The sequence below is a fragment of the Oryx dammah genome, unplaced genomic scaffold, assembly GCF_014754425.2.
Source record: "Oryx dammah isolate SB20612 unplaced genomic scaffold, SCBI_Odam_1.1 HiC_scaffold_29, whole genome shotgun sequence".
Classification (NCBI taxonomy): Eukaryota; Metazoa; Chordata; class Mammalia; order Artiodactyla; family Bovidae; genus Oryx; species Oryx dammah.
In genome coordinates, this window is record NW_024070213.1 from 82,080,612 (window position 1) to 82,100,013 (window position 19,402).

At 40.0% G+C, this 19,402-nt stretch overlaps 1 protein-coding gene across 1 annotated transcript in view; it reads right to left on the reverse strand.

Annotated features, from left to right (window-relative positions):
• Positions 1-7,365: 7,365 nt before the first annotated feature.
• LOC120857918 (homeobox protein DBX2) overlaps positions 7,366-19,402 on the reverse strand; it is a 36,578-nt gene continuing 24,541 nt past the window's right edge. The window contains exons 3-4 of the mRNA XM_040233812.1: positions 15,287-15,474; positions 7,366-7,937 (exon numbers count right to left, since the gene is read on the reverse strand). Coding sequence (XP_040089746.1) covers positions 7,599-7,937; positions 15,287-15,474 — 527 coding nt within the window. The 3' untranslated portion in view covers positions 7,366-7,598. The remainder of the gene's footprint in view (positions 7,938-15,286; positions 15,475-19,402) is intronic.

Below are 19,402 nucleotides of genomic sequence, written 5' to 3' on the forward strand. Positions count from 1 at the left end.
TAAATTAATTCTGCAAGATTTTCCCAATATGTTCAAGAATACTCACCATACTTACCAGGCGAATACTCCTGATCTCGCCTCACTTGTGCTACTTGCTTTTTCTTCACTCTTCCTATTCATCATGGTTGAAAGTTGATCTGAGGCTGAGAAGGTAGAAAGAAGAAAGTAGAAGGTAGGGTGCACTATAAACAAAAAGTTACTATATTATTTCCTTAGATTCTTTCTGTCTTTTCTTGGGACCAATGTGGCCCAAATGGAGGAGAAAGAGCACAGAAAATCGGCAATGCCAAGTAGCTTGTATTTTTCTGAAAACTGGAGCATTCAATAACAACCCCCCAATCCACCACCCTACTTCAGGGACCACAGCCTTGTCATGGCAAAGGGGTTTATGTAATTAAATGAGGCTATGAGTCATGGAGTGCAGGAATACCCAAGATGAACAGGTCACAGTGAAGAGTTCTGACTCTACATATGGACATCACCAGATGGTCAATACCGAAATCAGACTGGTTATGTTCTTTGTAGTCAAAGATGGAGAAGCTCTATACAATCAGCAAAAACAAGATCTAGAGCTGACTGTGGCTCAGATCATGAGCTTCTTATTGCCAAAATTCAGGCTTAAATTGAAGAAAGTAGAGAAAACCACTAGGTCATTCAGGTATGTGCTGTGTTTAGTTGCTCAGTCGTGTACGACTCTTTGCAACTGTAGGGGCTGCAGGCTCCAGGCTCCTCTGTCCATGGGGATTCTCCAGGCAAGAATACTGAAGTGGGTTGCCTCCTCCAGGGGATCTTCCCAATGCAGGGGTTGAACCCAGGTCTCCCACATTGCAGGCAGATTGTTTACCATCTGAGTCACCAGGGAAAATTTCTAATACTTGAGTGGATAGCCTATATCTTCTTCACGGAATCTTCCTGACCCAGAGATTGAACCAGAGTCTCCTGCATTGCAGGCAAATTCTTTACCAGCTAAGCTACCAGGGAAAATTTCTTTCTCAGCTTTGTAAAGCCTTCTCAGTGAACCACTTTGCCTTCCTGTATTTCTTTTCTCGGGAATGGTTTTGGTCACTGCCTCCTGTACAATTTAACGAACCTCCGTCCATAGCTCTTCAGGCACTCTGTCTACCAGATCTTTGATCTATGGATGGAGGTTCGTTAAATTTTACAGAAGGCAGTGACCAAGACCTCCCCAAAGAAAAGAAATACAGGAAGGCAAAGTGGTTCTCTGAGGAGGCTTTACAAATAGCTGGGAAACAAGAGAAGTGAAAGGAAAAGATATACCCAACTGAATGCAGAGTTTCAGAGAACAGCAAGAAGAGATAAGACAGCTTTCTCAAATGAACTATGCCAAGAAATAGAGGGAAACAGTAGACTGGGAAAAACCAGGATCTCTTCAAGAAAACTGGACATATGAAGGGAATAGTTCATGCGAGGATAGGCACAATAAAGAACGGAAACGGTAAGGACCCACCAGAAGCAGAAGAGACTAAGAAGAGGTGGCAAGAATACACAGAAGAACTACACAAGAAAGGTTTTAGTGACCAGGATAACCACGATGGTATGGTCACTCACCTAGAGCCAGACATACTGGAGTGTGAAGTCAAGCGGGTCTTAGAAAACATTACTACAAACAAAGCTAGTGGAGGTGACAGAATTCCAGCTGAGCCATTTAAAATCATAAAAGATGATGCTATTGAAGTGCTGCACTCAATATGTCAGCATATTTATTTGGAAAACTCAGCAGTGGCCTTCCCTGGGAGCTAAGAGTTTAAAGCGTCTGCCTCCAATGTGGGAGACCTGGGTTTGATCCCTGGGTCAGGAAGATCCCCTGGAGACAGAAATGGCAACCCAGTCCAGTGTTCTTGCTTGGAGAATCCCATGGACAGAGGAGCCTGGTGGGCTACAGTCCATGGGGTCGCAAAGTCAGACACGACTGAGCGACTTAACTTTCACTTTCACTTTTCAGCAGTGGCCACAGGACTGGAAAAGATCAGTTTTCATTCTAATGCCAAACAAGGGCAATGCCAAAGAATGTCCAGTCTACTGTACAATTGCACTCATTTCACATGGTAGCAAGGTTATGCTCAAAATCCTTCAAGCTAGGCTTCAGCAGTACATGAACCAAGAACTTGCACATGTATGAGCTGAATTTAGAAAAGGCAGAGGAACCAGACATCAAATTGCCAACATTTGTTGGATCATAGAGAAAGCAAGGGAATTCCAGAAAAACATCTGCTTCACTGACTATGCTAAAAGCCTTTGGCTGTATGGATCACAACAAACTATGGAAAATTCTTCAAGAGGTGGCAGTACCAGACTACCTTACCTGTCTCCTGAGAAACCTGTATGCAGGTCAAGAAGTAACAGTTAAAACCAGACATGGAGCAGCTGACTGGTTCCAAATTGAGAAAGGAACATGACAAGGCTCTATACTGTCACTTTGCTTATTTAACTTACATACAGAGAACAGCATGTAAAATGCTGCGTTGGATGAATCACAAGTTAGAATCAAGATTTCCAGGAGAAATATCAACAACCTCAGATATGGAAATGATACCACTCTAATGGCAGAAAGTAAAGAGAGACTCAAGAGCCTCTTGATGAGGGTGAAAAAGGAGAGTGAAGAAGGTGGCTTGGAACTCCACATTAAAAAACCCAAGATCATGGCATCTGGTTCCATCATTTAATGGCAAATAGAAAGGGAAAAAGTGGAAGTAACAACAGATTTTATTTTCTTGGGCTGAAAAATCACTGCGAACAGAGACTGTAGCCATGAAATTAAAAAATGTTTGCTTCTTGGATGCAACGCTATGACAAACCTAGACAGCATATTAAAAAGTAGAAATATCACTTTGCTGACCAAAGTCCATATAATCAAAGCTCTGGTTTTTATAGTAGTCATGTATGAATGTGAGAGGTGGACCATAAAGAAGGCTGAGGGCCAAAGAATTGATGCTTTTGAACTGCGGTGTTGGAGAAGACTCTTGAGAGTCCCTTGAACAGCAAGGAGATTAAACCAGTCGATCCTAAAGGAAATCAACCCAGAATATTCATTGGAAGAACTGATGCCAATGCTGAAACTCCAATACTTTGGCCACCTGATGCGAAGAACTGACTCATTGGAAAAGACCCTTATGCTGGGAAAGATTGAAGGCAAGAGGAGAAGGGGGTGGCAGAGGCTGAGATGGTTCCATGGCATCACTGACTCAATGGACATGAGTTTGAGCAAACTCAAGGAGACAGTGAATGACAGGGAATCCTGATGTGCTGCAGTCCACAGAGTAGCAAAGCATTGGACAGAACTAAGCAAGTGAATAACAAAACTGCCACTATTCCTGCAAATAGATAGATAGGGTTTTGGAGGACACTATTTTTTACCCCAAAACTACTGGATCCAGTCACTGGTAACATGGAAGATTTAAAAAATGTTTGGCAAGAAGACTACATCTAAAGTTTCCTTGAGGGCAAGGACCACGAGCTCCTTCACATTTACTTACATAGAGCTGAATGAAGACAGTGCCTCATACATAATACCTAAGAAGTATGAGATCCAGAAAAAAAATATTTTTGTGGATTTCAAAGGAGTGAAATTAGGTCAGCAGAATTTGATAAAATCACTGTTCGTCAAGGAATGGGTCACAGAGCAAGCTGGGGAGTATGTACCTTTGCAAAAGATGCATCAGAATGGGGAATATAGGGGGTCAGAAATGACATGTGTGGTTTACATATTTTTAGGATCTTATATTTGAAAAGTGAACTAAGTATATGTATGATTTTCAGTGGATGGAGTGGGAGGTGTGGGTGCTTTTGAAGAGCATGTACGAAGTATATTCCAATCTGAGCACATAAAGAAAACAGGTTGGGAGGTATGGCATTCACAGGTATGGATTTTTAAGGACTGAACCACTGGCCTGAATAACCAGGTTACCCCTTCAAACCACTTTAGTACTAAGAAAACAGAATTGCCTTTTAAATATAGTGATCATGGCTTTCACTATCTCCAGATCCCATGACCATTCCTAATCTGTATACTTCCAACTCTTTATACTTAGCTTTATATTTTTATTCATAAAAGCTGAAGGATAGTGTTTACAATTTTTTCTTCTTTTCTGCTTAAGGTAATTTGGCATGTTTTTAAAATTTTTTAAATACTTTTGCCTTCAGGCTTCTATTTTCCTAGTATTTTATAGAATAGTGTTTGTCCAGAAGGCAGATAGCAAAAATACTCATATGTGATCATGTGGAGAAAAGTAGTCTGAATTCTGAAAGCAGAGGAAAATATTGGGTTTGACAAAATGTTCATTTGGGTTTTTCTGTAAGAGGTTACAGAAAGACTCAAACTTCTTGGCCAACCCAATACATGTGTAAGAACACTGTAGGTGGAGGGAACATTGGTTAAGCACAAGTTAAAGGAGAAGGGAGACCCTTGTCAATTAGACTAAGAAGCTCAGCACTCCTCTCTAACAATTTGGGTAAATGAAGGCAAAGTCAAGGTACATCAAGCATATGCCTGTGGCCCATGTGTATTGTTTGTGCATGTTTCCTAAATATTCCTAATATATTCATCCAAGGGGCTTCCCTGGTGGCTTAGACTGTAAAGAATCTGCCCACAATGCAGGAGACCCGGGTTGCATCCCGGGGTTCCTGGAGAAGGTAATGACAACCCACTTCAGTATTCTTGCCTGGAGAATTCCATGGACAGAGGAAGCCTTGTGGGCTTAGCCCAGGAGATGGCAGAGTCAGACAGAACTGAGCAACTAATACTTTCACTTTCATATTCATCCAAGATATTCTTTTCCTAAACCTCTAATACATGCAAAAGTGAAGTTGCTCAGTCGTGTCTGACCCTTTGCGACCCCAGGGACTGTAGCCTGCCATCCATGGAATGTGGCAGCGAAGGATACTGGAGTGGGTTGCCATTCCCTTTTCTAGGCAGGGTATCTTCCTGACCCAGGAGTCGAACCCAGGTCTCCAGCACTGCAGCCAGACTCTTTACCATCTGAGCCACCAAAGAAGCCCCTAACACATCCAAGGTAGAAAATAATTAAAAAATGCATCTGTGTATATGATTATCAGGCCAACCACACAGACAGAGCCCCCACTGGGTCTCAGAATTCGAGGTGAAACCATGGGGAAAGATCATTTCAGCCCCAAGAGGCCCACTTCTAAAACTTGGGTAATTGGATGGCCAGGATGCAGGTTTCTTTCATTTGATTTTCAAGTTATTCTTAAGAAACACTTATCCATGGAAACAGCTTATCCATGGATAAGCTCTCTATGATTTCTAGCAAAGAGTGAGAGAAAAATACTCTTTCATTTCACACTTAGGTTCTCCTATGAGACTATTCTCTATGGAGGAGGCTTCATAACTGAAAGCTTTCATGATTCTTTACTTTCCCAACATTTCAAAATTAATAGAGAAGATACTGAAGAGAAAAACATTCCCCAAGTAAGATACTAAAAAGTAAAATGTCCTAGAGGGGTGGGATATAGGGAGGAGGTTTAAGAGGGAGGGGACATATGTACAACTTTGGTTGATTCATGTTCATATATAGCAGAAACCCAACACAATATTGTAAAGCAATTATCCTCCAAATAAAAATAAATATTTTTTTAAAAGTATGGTGTGTTTCTGAATTTCTTTAATAAATTTCACTTCAGTCTTCAAAATGTATGTCTTACAATGCATCCCATAACTAGGTGAATACATTCACAGTGGTATACAACCCCAAATGGTTGGTTAAACTTCAAGAGTTGAAACTTGACTGCCAGGGGTCAAATTCCATTTACTAACCTCATGACCTTGGGTAAATTACCCTAACCATACTGCTTCAGGTCCCTTGTCTAGGTAACAAGAATCCTAACAGTAATAGTCCCTATACTTCACTAGGTCATTGTCACGAGGATTAAATGAGTTAATTCACCCTAAAGGCTTAGCACAGTCTCCAGTACATAGAAAGGACCCAAAAAATGTAAATGAGGTTAACATTATATAAATAAAAGAAATCATACTATAACTCATTTTAAGACAGGTTTTAAAATTGAAATTGTTGACAGCAGACCTCTGCCTTCACTTCCCACAAAGAGGGATTGAGTCTTCTGAGATGACTTGCAAGCAAAAGATAAAGGCATAAGCTATCATACACCAAATCAAATTCCATTCACAGAAAATAATTTCCTCATGTTGACAAAATTGTTATCTTTGGAAATATTACCTTTGCTAAAAACTCTAAATCCTCAAAGCCAATAGCTAAGAATGTAAGCAAATTAGAAGTCATTCTCTCTGTGTAGCTTTCTAACAAAATTCCATATCATGAACTTCTAATAATGTTTCTTGTCCACAGATTATAATAACCTACTTCAAAATCACATCATTTCCTTTTTATGCCTCATTTCCTTCAAAGTGAAGCATAATTTTTTCTTGGACCTAGAATAAAAAATTCTAGCTGAACTAAGCAAATCATTACCAGAAATGAAATTTTATAATAATACTATTTCACAGTATTCAAAAAACATAAAACATCTGTGTGGTATTTGCTAATACATAAAAATAACCTAATATTATCGTGTACACCACCTAAGTGGAAAATTTAGTCTATAACCAGAAGTGCAAATAGAAGTCATTACAGATTCCATCAGTGTTGGGTTTTGAAGTCCTGTTGGGAACATTTAAGAACTGTGACACTGAAGTCTTAGCCAGAGGTCACAGACCTCTTGGCACAGATGTTTGTTCAACCAACACAGTATTTCAACAATTATTAAACTCACAGATCTTTAGGTGGGCCATGCCCTCTATTTTCCTGACATGCCCTTAAAGGCATTTTATTTGGCAAACCCTGATTAAGGCCCATCATTACAGAAAAGAGATCATATGATAAATAGCAGTTAAATAGGTACCTCCATCACTGACAGCCTGAAGTCCAGAGCCTGGAAAATTAAAGATACTAACAGTCACATTCAGAAATTCTTCTAGCTTGCCTACTGGACTAATTTTAAATACATACTTTCAATGTATATACCTAACAGTGGCACATTTGATTAGGACTGCTGAGCTGGGTTGTTAAAAATCATTTATAGCTAAATACTGAAAGAAGCCAGAAAGTAGAGAAATTTTAAAAACATGTTCTATTGATACGAAAATTTGCACTAAAGTCCAAATTTCACATAATTTTTTAAAAATTAAAAACATTCAGTCCATCGTTGGTTTTTCTTCATATAAAAGGAAATGAATTTGCTCAACGCACTATATAGAAAGGAACTAGTTTCTACTAATGTATTTTTAATGACTATTTATATATATATACACACATAGAGACACAAGCATATATGTACAAACTCAGAGCAGCGACAGTCAACTATTATTCTTGGTTTTTTTTTAGCTTCATCACAATTTCCAGGAGATTCTGTTCCACTTACAAGTTAAATCTGAGTCTAGGACCCAAATAAGAGAACACTGGAGAGGGTTTCCTAAAACATTAGTCCATGTTTCACTCCTAAGGTATTAGGCATTAGGCACTGATGAGGCACAAGCTAGCAGGCTTTAAAGCCTGAATGTTATTAATCAAGCATTCTTTTAAGTTAACATGGCAGACTGTGTCCATTCACACTGTGCCAGTAAGTACACTCTTGTCTCTTGCATCCTCTTCAGAGCACAAATACAAGGCGCCTTGCAGTGACTTTGCATCTGGGGGCAGTGCCTCTGCCCCTGGACTCCCCTGGATTAGTCTCTCTGAAGGTTCAGGCGAATTCTCCCTCCATCCTGGACTCGAGTGCTGCTGGGAGACTTCCCAGAGTGAAGCGCATGGAGAAGGGAACCCTAGAGCCGATCGCGAGAGGGGGTCCTCTTGAAGGACTACTTCTTGGAGACACCTGTTGGAAAGTACTTCCTTTTCTTTGGAATTCCGCCATTTCATTCTTCTGTTCTGAAACCAGATTTTCACCTAGTAATAAAGTAATTGAACAAAATGATCACTTAACTCCACATTACTTCACTTCAGCATTTTACACTGTAATTTTTCCCACTGTTCATTCCACAGAATGCCTTATTATGAGAGCCAGCCTAGCAAAGTCCTTGTAGTTTTTCAGTCCAGAAATATCTGAGAAATTACTTTAATATAACATCTCCACACACACACTTATGAAACAAAACAACTGTGGTTAAGTTGGTGACATCCTATGAGTCAGGCATCTTTCAAGACTGGTTTAACTCTCTTCAATATTTTAAAACCTCATTTAGTCTATGCTAAATTATTTATCCAAAGGAAATGTTATCAGCTAGTAATATCATCTGAGTGGTTTGGGTTTGTTTGTTTGTTTGTTTGTTTTTTGGTGCCAGGTGTCAAGCCAGGCACTCAACATAGATTTTAAAATTTGATCTTCACAGTGACTGCAAGAAGTCCTTATTGCTCACATAAGAAAACTGAGGTTCAAAGCAATGAACTAGCTCAAGGTCAAACAGCTTGTAAAATGGAAGTACTTAGACTAGACTCAGTGAAAGTCCCACTCCAGTGCCGAGGCTCCTATAAACATTCAAACTTCATCAGAAACTTTTGGAGACTAAATTAAGAATATATTTCAAAATGCTTAGATAAATTGCAGGGTTAATATAATTTCCAAGTTCGAGTACTCCCACGGCTTATCAACTTCAAAGAATTAGGCTCAATAAATTACAACTGATTGTAATGAACCTTAAAGTGCTTATGATGGTAGTTTCTAATCTGAGCCATATCTGCCCCCATCCCACTTGAATCTTTTCTACTAACTTCCCTCTTTACCTACTAGGTAATCAACTGTACCTGAGCAGAAAACATCACAATTAGTTTCCTGGTGGTTGAAAAGTCAATCACATTTCTTTCCTGTGCATTACATTGCATCCTTCTGAGTAGCTTTCTATTTTTAAAACAAAAACTGGAAAATTTTTACCTAAAGAAATAATTATTAAAGTGTACAAACCAAATATTTCTCCCAATGAAGTAAAACTCTACCTTAACTTAGACGGTCTTTCCAGATTGGTAAAACATTCTTTCAAAGTGAGTGGCAATGTACAAAATGGCTACAAAAAGAAGCTTATTGCAGGCAGCTGAGTCCGAAACACAGCCGTCTCAGTTACAAGGCTTTTCATAAGAAAACAGTACTACTGTGTACATACCAGAGCACTTGGTTCTGTTCATAAATTCATTTATTATTTGCAGTAGGCATTTACTCCCAGAAAATCTGCCAAGTATTTCTAATGGGTTTTTACTAAGACAGTTATATGTTCCCATTAGTGATTCTTGCCTTTTCATCACATCAATTATTTTCTTCTGTTAGCTTTCCTGTCTAGAAAATTTTTGAGTAATATCTCAAATTGAAGAAAATCATATAAGAAGTTTTTTCATAAGCGGTATTGGGACAAGTGTACCATAAGTGATACTGGGACAAATGTACGTGCTTGGGGAAAATCAAAAAAGTTCTGGGCTTCCCCAGTGGCTCAGTGGTAAAGAATCTGCCTGCAATGCAGGAGACCTGGGTTCGATCCCTGGGTCAGAAAGATCCCTGGAGCAGGGCATGGCAACCCATTAAACTAATCTTGCCTGCGGAATCCCATGGACAGAGGAGCCTGGTGAGCTACAGTCCATGGGGTCACAAAGAGTCAGGACATGACCAAAGCAACGTAGCACGCAAACATGCATAAAAGTTCTACCTCTCAATAAAAGTCTCAGATAGATAAAACAGCTAAACCTAAGCACAAAGCTATAAAAGTTCTAGATGAAAATGTAAGAGATGATCATTACAGTCTTAGGGAGATGAATGTTTTCTTAAGCATGACGCAAAACAGTACGGCTACAAAAGGAAAGCTAGATTTGACTCCATAAAAAGGAGAAATTTTTGGACAAATAAAGATGACCATAAACATATGAAAAAGCCACAGGTTACCCAAAAGAATTAACAGTAGGGACTCAAAGAGGTATTTGTACACACAATGTTCACAGCAGCAACATTTATATTAGCCAAAAGGTGGAAGCAACCCAAATGACCGTTGATGGATCAATGGATAAACGAAATGTGGTCTGTATATACGACTGAATATCATCAGCCCCAACAAGGAAGAAAGTTCTAACACATGCTGCAATACAGATGGAACTTGAAGACATTATATCCAGTGAAATATGCCAGTAACAAAAGGACAAATACAGGATGATTCCACTTATATGAAGTACCTAGAGTAGTCAAATTCATAGAGACAGAAAATAGAATGGGGTTGCCAGGTGCTTGGGGTAGGGAGAAACAGGGAATCATTGCTTAATGAGTGCAAAATTTCAGTTTTGAGAGATGAAAAAAGTTCTGGAATGGATGGTGATGATGGCTGCCTAACAATGTGAATGTACTTCATGCCACTGAACTGTACACTTCCAAAAGGTTAAAATGGTAAATTTTATGTTATTTTTATTTTACCACAAAAAAAAAGCCACAAACTTGGAAGGGACTTCTGTGACAGCTGTTAACAGGAAAATGTTACTAACTGTAATATTTCAAATATTTTGATTAACAGACAAAATAACTGCTGCATATCCATCAACAAAAAGACAGTATGATAGAAATGAAATGGTATAGCCATGAGAAGTCTAAATTCAGATGAAAATAACCAGTAAAATGATTAAAAGATTCCCAAGTTCTGATAACTAGGAAAAAAATAACAAATATAAGCTGCCAATGAAGGTGGCAACATTTTCAAAAATTTAAATAATGGGATTATTTAAAAAAGGGGGACTGTTCATTATTGGCAGTGAAATCTGACACAATTCAATATCTTGATACAATATTATATTTGGAAAGGAATTTTTTAACTGATCACAATTTAAAATGTACATAAACTTTAACCTATAAGTCCCACTCCTAGTTTCCTATCTTACTTTTAATATTTTTAAAGTGCATAAAGATATGTAATAGTAAAAAGTAGGAAGTAACTTAAAGCTGAAGATGGCTAAGTGAATTACAGTATATCCATGTAATGGTCAGTTCTAAGACACCAAAGAAAAATGAAGTAAATATGTATGCAGATATGCAAGGATGTATCTCAGGACATTTGAATGGGGGCAGGCGGGAAGCAAAGTGTAAAACAAAAGTCATTGTCAACCGCTTTTTCATAATAGCCAAAAAATGGGAACAATCTCAATGGCCACCATTAGAATGGATAAACGGTGGTGTACCATGTAATACTATGCAGTGATAAGTGTAGATGAGCTACTGCTACAACACAGCCACATGGATGAATCTCACAATATATGGTCAGTGAAAGAAGCCATACACCAAAGAATATGAACTGAGTGATATTATTTATACAAAGCACAAAAATGGGCAAACTAATCCATGCAGTTCAGTCAGGAAGGAGCAGGTAGTGCCTGGGAGCGGGTGTGCAGGGGGCACCTGCTCCCGTGGTAAAGTTCTACTGCCTGAGCTGTGTGCTGGTTACACAGGTGGTTCGTATTGTCCTTTGGAAAACATCAAAATATGTGCAGTGAGATCCCATTTTTACCTAAAAATACATATATGTGCTTCTAAGTCACAGCTTCTTCCATCTGTAAAACAGAAATAACAGAAGTAGCTATTTTATTATCTGTAAATGACATCAAATGTCAGGGGACGTGGTAATCATTATGCAAGAGTCTATCTTTTTTTTTAATAGGGCTTCCCAAGTGGCACTAGTGGTAAAGAACACACTTGTCAATCCAAGAGATCTAAGAGACTCTGGTTCGATCCATGGGTTGGGAAGATTCCCTGGAGGAAGGAATGGCAACCCACTGCAGTATTCTTGCCTGGAGAACACCATGGACAGAGGAGCCTGGCAGGCTACAGCCCAAAGGGTCACAAAGAGTACGACACAACTAAAGTGACTTAGCATGTGTTTTTTATGTGTTCATGCATATATGACAAATATATAAGCTTATTTGGGAAAGGAGTATGACAAGGCTATATATTGTCACTGTGTCTATTTAACTTATATGCAGAGTACATCATGAGAAATGCTGGGCTGGGTGAATCACAAGCTGGAATCAAGATTGCCAGGAGAAATATCAACAACCTCAGATATGGAAATGATACCACTCTAATGGCAGAAAGCAAAGAAGAACTAAAGAGACTCGATGGGAGTGAAAGAGAAAAGTGAAAGAAAAAAAAAAAACTGGCTTAAAACTCAACATTCAGAAAACTAAGATCATGGCACCCAGTCCCAACACTTCATGGCACATAGAAGGGGAGAAAGTGGGAGCAGTGACAGATTTTATTTTCTTGGGCTCTGAAATCACTGAGGACAGTGACTGAAGCCATGAAATTAAAAGATGCTTGCTCCTTGGAAGGAAAGCAATGACAAATCTAGACAGTGTATTAAAAAACAGAGATATCACTTTGTCATCAAAGATTTGTATAGTTAAAGCTTTGGTTTTTTCAGTAGTCATGTACAGATGTGAGAGCTGAACCATAAAGAAGGCTGACGGCCAAACAATTGATGTTTTTGAATTGTGGTGCTGGGGAAGACTCTTGAGAGTCTCTTGGACAGCAAGGAGATCACATCAGTCAATCCTAAAGGAAATCAACCCTGAATATTCATTGGAAGGACTGATGCTGAAGCTGAAGCTCCAATACTTTGGCCATCTGATGCAAAGAGCCAACTCACTGGAAAAGACCCTGACGCTGGGAAAGATTGAGGGCAGGAGGAGAAGGGGATGACAGAGGATGAGAAAGTCAGATAGCATCACTGACTCATGGACCTGAATTTGAGCAAACTCCAGGAGATAGTGGAGAACAGAGGAGCCTAACATGCTGGAGTCCGTGGCATCATAAAGAGTCAGACACAATTTAGTGACTAAACAACAACAATGACAACATATGAAATAAAATGTTAACCTACTTTTGAGCTGTTCACCAAATTCAATGAGATAAAAAACATTCTTTCCTGGGGCATTTGAATCTTAAAACCAATACAATCAACTATGTACAGCTATGTGCCTATGGATAAGAACTGAGAGATAACATGAAAATATGGAAACAGTTTGTTTTCTCAGAGTGGAAATATTACAGTCAACTTCTCATAAATATTATTGAATAGGTTTGATGCAATCCTTTTTCAATAGTTCATTTTAAAGAAGATACTATGTACTATTATGGATTTTCACTTTCTCAGGGCACTGTTAGATTAATCCTAGCCACTTTTACTCTTTAACACCTAAGAATCCGCCTGCCAATACATTTGCAAGAGACACGGGTTCGACCCCTGAGTGGGGAAGATCCCCTGGAGAAGGGAATGTAAACCCACTCCAGTATTCTTGCCTGGGAAATCCCATGGACAGAGGAGCCTGGTGGGCTATAATCCATGGGATTGAAAAAGAATTTCACGTGACTTGGCAACTAAAAAATACCTACCTCAAGTTCCAATTCAACCAGAGGCCCCCAAACTTACAAAACTACACACTTATCCAGGCCAATGCAATGCAGGCCAGGCCTACTGAGCCCTCATGTGGCCCTTTCTCAGACCCAACAATTCCTCTGAGCACCAGAAAATTCCCATCACTAGACTCCCCAAGGATATATGGACCAGTCATATGACTGTCCCCTCCAGAGGTGGGAATTAGTATAAGGCTCCAGAGAGATATATAAGTTTTAGAAGAACTACTGATTCAGCTCCTATATGGCAGTATAACTAACCTGCCAGGTGCTGTTTCCTATATTATTGTTTTATAATCTTATCTAATTGCTCATAAGCTTCTGTTTGACTTCTCAGTTGGTTGTAAACATTCCTGGGGTCCAAGGAGTGTTACCTGAATCAGTACTTACCAATATTCCCTCTTACCTAGCACAGAGTGTGTTAATTGCTCAGTCGTGTCCGACTCTTTGCAACCCCATGGACTGTAGCCCACCAGGCTCCTCTGTCCATGGGATTCCTAGGCAAAAATAGTGGAGTGGGTAGCCATTTCCTTCTCTAGGGGATCTTCCCGACCCAGGGATTGAACCTGCGTCTCCTGCCTTGCAGGCAGATTCTTTACCATGAAAGCCACCCGGGAAGCTCTGAGTCTTACATAAAAGTGAGAAACTGAGGCACAGAGCAGTCAATTAAGGGTATGGGCTCACCAGTAAAACACGTGAGGAAAACACATACTGGCTGATCTAGGCCAACTGCCCTCAACCACACCTTGTACTGCTTCCTATGACTACAAAAAGTCAGGGGTCAGGGGGACAGATTACTTCCCTGGGGAAAGGAAGCAAGGTTAAGAAAGGTTTCATCCAAAAATAACTAGTTTAATAACATCTAAAGTTAGAAACCAGGTCATTTGTATTGAGGGGAAGTACAGAAGAACACGGTGGTTAACACAGAGCCTCTGCTAGCCCTTTAAAACGTTTATGCTGATTCAAAAAATTCAGGTAGATGGAGCCCTGCACCAGGAAAGCCAGTTAGACAAACAGAGTACCTGCTGCATTTCAGCTGCTGCCATCCCCATGAGCCAAGGGCCCCTGTGCAGTGAACAGCCTGCACAAATGTACATGGTGGTTCCAGGTTAAAGAGAATGCAAATTCCAGAATCAGGTTGCCTGGGGTGGGGAGCTCAGCTCCAAAGCAGTCTCACTCTGTGATATTGGATCTCTGTTTACTTCTCTACATTTCCTCATCTAGAAAATGGGGATATTTCATAACAAGGATTAAATAGGAAAAATGCCAGTGCCTTATACTGTTAATTATTTATAAGTAGGCCAATCTTTAAATGGAGTATGCTGCACTTCCCCAAAGGCCAGAAGTCTCTTTCAAAATTATATGAAACGTCATTGTACAAGAAAGGTTTGTAAAGGTTGCAAACGTGAAACTACTTAACTGTACTTGACATAAACCCACAGTGCAAAATAATGACGTCTATTAAGAGGTACTAATGAGTCATTCATTTATGCCTTGACTGTTGGATTGGAAATGAAGAAAAAGACAGGAAAATTGGTTCCTGCTTTTGTAGGCAATTATGCAGCCAGTTTCTCTGAAAACAGAGCAAACAATGTAATGATGTAAATGCCCCAGCGTTTGCTTTTCTTTTCATTTGGGAAGAATTAATCAGGCAAAAACCTAGACTTCTTAGCAAATGGACCAATTTCCAAACAGGAATTGTTGCACATATTTCCACTCACTAAAAAATTATGAGAATCATTTCAATAATGCTTTGGGGTCCAGTATTATGCTTAGTACAAGGAATAGTTGCCAAATGAATGGATTTCACTGGATTCCTTCAGAAATCAGGAGCTGTGTGCTGATCACACATCTTCCTGCTCATCAGTACCTGTGATTCTTTTAGTCCCAAGTTGATGGCAAGTTTCTTTCGGTCTGTTTTGCTGATATATTTCTGCTTCTGAAACATTTTCTCCAGAGCCTTTCTCTGGTCCTCAGAAAAGACAGCTCTTCTTAAAATGCCCCTCCGAGCTTTGGAAGTAGATTCTTGGGTCAGAAGAGGCAGTACACTCTCTTCTCCTAGAGGGAAAAAATAATACGAAAAGCCCTGTTAGCTTTGGGAGGAGAATTCCACTCATATTCCCCAGAACCGTATCCTCCACCTCTTTGCCATGGCCAAATTATCTCATCCCTGAACTCTGCACACACAGAGTGCTTCTTAACCTCTTTTTGGTCATGGACTCCATTGAGAATCTGATAAAAGTTCTTTGCTCCCCACTGGGGGGAAAAAAACCAACATACAGATAGATGCTTGCCTTCCCAATTTTGCATGCCATGTCAGTCCATGGTCCCAGGTTACAAAGCTCCAATGTAGAACAAGTGATAGATGGTTTAAATACTTAATTTTCTCTAATTCTTCATTTATTCATTCATTCATTTATTGTCTCAAATTGTCGAGCACTTACCATATGCCAGGCACTCTGCTCAATACCACACAATGAGAAGTAAGACATATGTTTTATCACACTCATTACCTATAAAATCAAGGGGGAAGCATTTATTGAACTAGCATCACAAGTGTGATGAAGTATTTCTAAGGAGGGTGCCTTAGGAACACAAAACAATGGGTCTAACCTTAATCTGGGATATCAGGGAAAGCGTGCAAGAGTCGGAGATGTTTAATATGAGAAGGAAGGTTTGGAAGACCTCCAATCACCTCCTACCCTCTCAGTTCAGTTGATTATCAACTCCTTCAGGGCAGAGACACTACTTTGTCTGCCTTCTTTTGGCTGGCACAACACTGGTTCCCATCCTCTGTGAGTTTCATTCATCATTCACCATTCATTCATTCATTCAGTTTTCTAGTAGTGGTAGACAGAGTTATGTCTTTCCCAAAGATGCCCATGTGCTAATCCTCAGAGCACATGAATATGCTACATTGCATATCAAGGGGAAATTCAGGTTGCAAGTGGAATTATGGTTGCTAATCAGCTGACCTTGAAATTGGGAGAGTATCTTGGAGAATCACGGTAGGTCCAATGTAAGTGGAAGAGGGAGAGAAAAAAGGAAGTCACAGTGAGAGTTTTGAAGATGTCACACTTCTTCCTTTGAATATTGGAAGAAGGGGCCATAAGCCAAGAAATGCAGGTAGTCACTGGAAACTGGAAAGGCAAGGAAATGAAGTCTCCCCTAGAGCCTCCAGAAGAAACGCAGTCCAGCCGACACCCGGATTTTAATCCAGGGAGACCCATTTCAGGCTTCTGACCCCTGTGACTGTAAGACAGTAAGTTTGTGTTGTTTTAAGATGTAGGTTTGTGGGAATTGTTACAGCAGCAAGAAGACACTAATACACTGGGTATCAGACTTACTGGGCTAACTGCCGAGGAAAGCAGACAAAAAGTACATGATCCCTGCCACAAGGAGTTCACCTTCTCATGGCAGGACCAACACATGAACATCACTCCAGAATACGAGCACCAGGAGAGCGGGGACTCCAGCTCACAGTTGTAGCTGGTATGCATTTTGGTGCTTAATAATTATTTCTAAATAAAGAAGCAAATGAATGTCTTAAGTACTAGAATAGCATGATCTCAAAAATGGTCTGGCATTACAAAAAAATGAACTGATGGGTTTAGAGAAAATAGGCTGAATCAAGTCTAAAAGAACAATTCAGTTCCAGAGAAAAGGAACTAAGGCCAACCCAGGCAGAATGACCAGCATGCTTCACAGTACTAAGGTACAAAGGAATACAGTGTCGCCAAAGAAAAGCAGTCCCTTGGACTGCAAGGAGACCAAACCAGTCACTCCTAAAGGAAATCAACCCTGAATATTCATTGGAAGGACTGATGCTGAAGCTTCAATACTTTGGCCACCTGATGCAAAGAGCTGACTCACTAGAAAAGACTCTAATGCTGGGAAAGATTGAGGGCAGGAGGAGAAGGGGACAACAGAGAATGATATGGTTGGATGGCATCACTGACTCAATGGACATGAATCTGAGCAAACTCCGGGAGACAGTGAAGAACAGGGAAGTCTGGCATGCTGCAGTCCATGGGGTCACAAAGAGTCAGACATGGCTTAGTGACTGAACAACAACAAGGAAAAGTAAACAGTCAGCAAGGCCAAGGAATGGCATAAAGCAGAGGGTAAAGCTAGAAACCATATCCAGCCTGGAGGTGCGCTTTGTTTGGTCTTAGATTGTTGGTTAAAAAATTCTGATTTAGCTGTTCATAATTAATAATTGGGAGGTTTCATTTGAAGCTCAGGTTTTCAACATCTCTTCAAAGGTAACCTCACTGAGCTTACCTTCCCACAGAGCAAAGAGTTACCAGAATGGCAGATGTCCCCTATAGGAAGCACGTGGTCCCTAGTTTGCCAGAGCCCCGTTAACTTGCTTTTTACCTGTCAGGCTCTTGAAGACATCTGGACCTGTGGTGTAGAGATTGTGGAATGGAGTGGAATCAGACTGAAGAGGACTACAAGGGTCTGGAACATTATCCAATAGGTAGTGAAGATCAACAGAATATGTTTAAGCAGGATGTGACATGATAATAATAAACATACACTGAGCACTTCCTCTGTCCTCATACTTGCCCTGTATTAAGCCACTGCTATCCATTATTCCATTTAATTCTCCCAATCTAACTATGCCATGAATGCTACTATTATTCTCTACATTTTAAAGATGAATAAAAGGAAGCTTAGGAAGCTTAAGGAACTTTCTCCAAAGACTTATTCCAAAACAAATGCTCTCAACCCTACACAGTACTGACACAATACTGACTTGTATTTTAGAAGAAAAATGTCAATAAATGGATAAATCTTGTCAATTCTACCTCTGTAATATAATTGCTTTCTTTCCTGTTTGTCTAAAAGATTCGTAAACAACTTCCAGCTAGACTCTCAGCTCTGGGTTACGTCTCGTTCCCATTCATCTTGACATTCCCAGAAGAAACACCGGCCTCTCTTTCTTTGAGTTCTACAACACTTGTAGAAATCTCCAGAGAAATGTCATAATCCTTGGGATGTAATGAAGCCCAATTCTTTACCAAGTTCTAGTTTTACTGATGCCTTTTTGATTTATCCAATTGTGGGATCTTGGTTAATTCTCCATCTATAGAACCAATTACTTTTGCCTGCCTCACACCAAGATCATATCTTAAAGTCAGGCTTTGGCAACTGGATTCACTGTTTTTTTCTCAGAGGCTTAAATAGTTTTATGCAATACTGGTCAAGGCTCAGTGGTAAAAGAATCCACCTGCCAATGCAGGAGACACCAGTTCAGTCCCTGAGTCAGGAAGATATCCTGGAGGAGGGTATGGCAACCCAATCCAGTATTCTTGCCTGGAGAATCCCATGGACATGGAGATGAGCTTGGTGGGCTATACAGTTCATTGGGCCACAGAGAGTCAGATATGACTGAGTGTGCATACACACACACACACACGCAATATTGGTCAATAATAGCAATAAAAATAGTATGAACATCTCAATATGTTCACATATTTCTAAATGCTTTTCTTCTCTGAACTATCCTTGGTATAGATACCACAGAATTAGCCTTCTGCATTTTATTTCAGAGTACAGATTCATCTGTTGAGATGGTGTCTCTCTAGGAAGCCTCAGGACAGAAGACTCTGAAGGATGGGAAAACTCAGTTTAGACCTCGGCACATACCTGTGTGATTTGGAGAGTTACTCACTCTTTCAGCTTACTTTACAGAGTTGTTCTAAGGATTTGATAAAATAGCACAAGACAACTTTCAGTGCTGAGCCCACAATAAGGATCATCATATGCTAAAGACAACTGGTCAGATGAAAAAGTGTTCAAAGCAGTTAAGGTTCAAAGTGGCACAAAAGATAGAATTAAATGGTAGCAAGACTTTTTGAATCCAAATTCTTGGCTCCCTCCCCTCTCCCCCAGTGTTTCTTGGTGGGTCAAGATTGTGAAGAAAGAAACATTTATGAACACAGCCAGAGCTCCTGTTTGTGACTATGGGCTTCTGCTC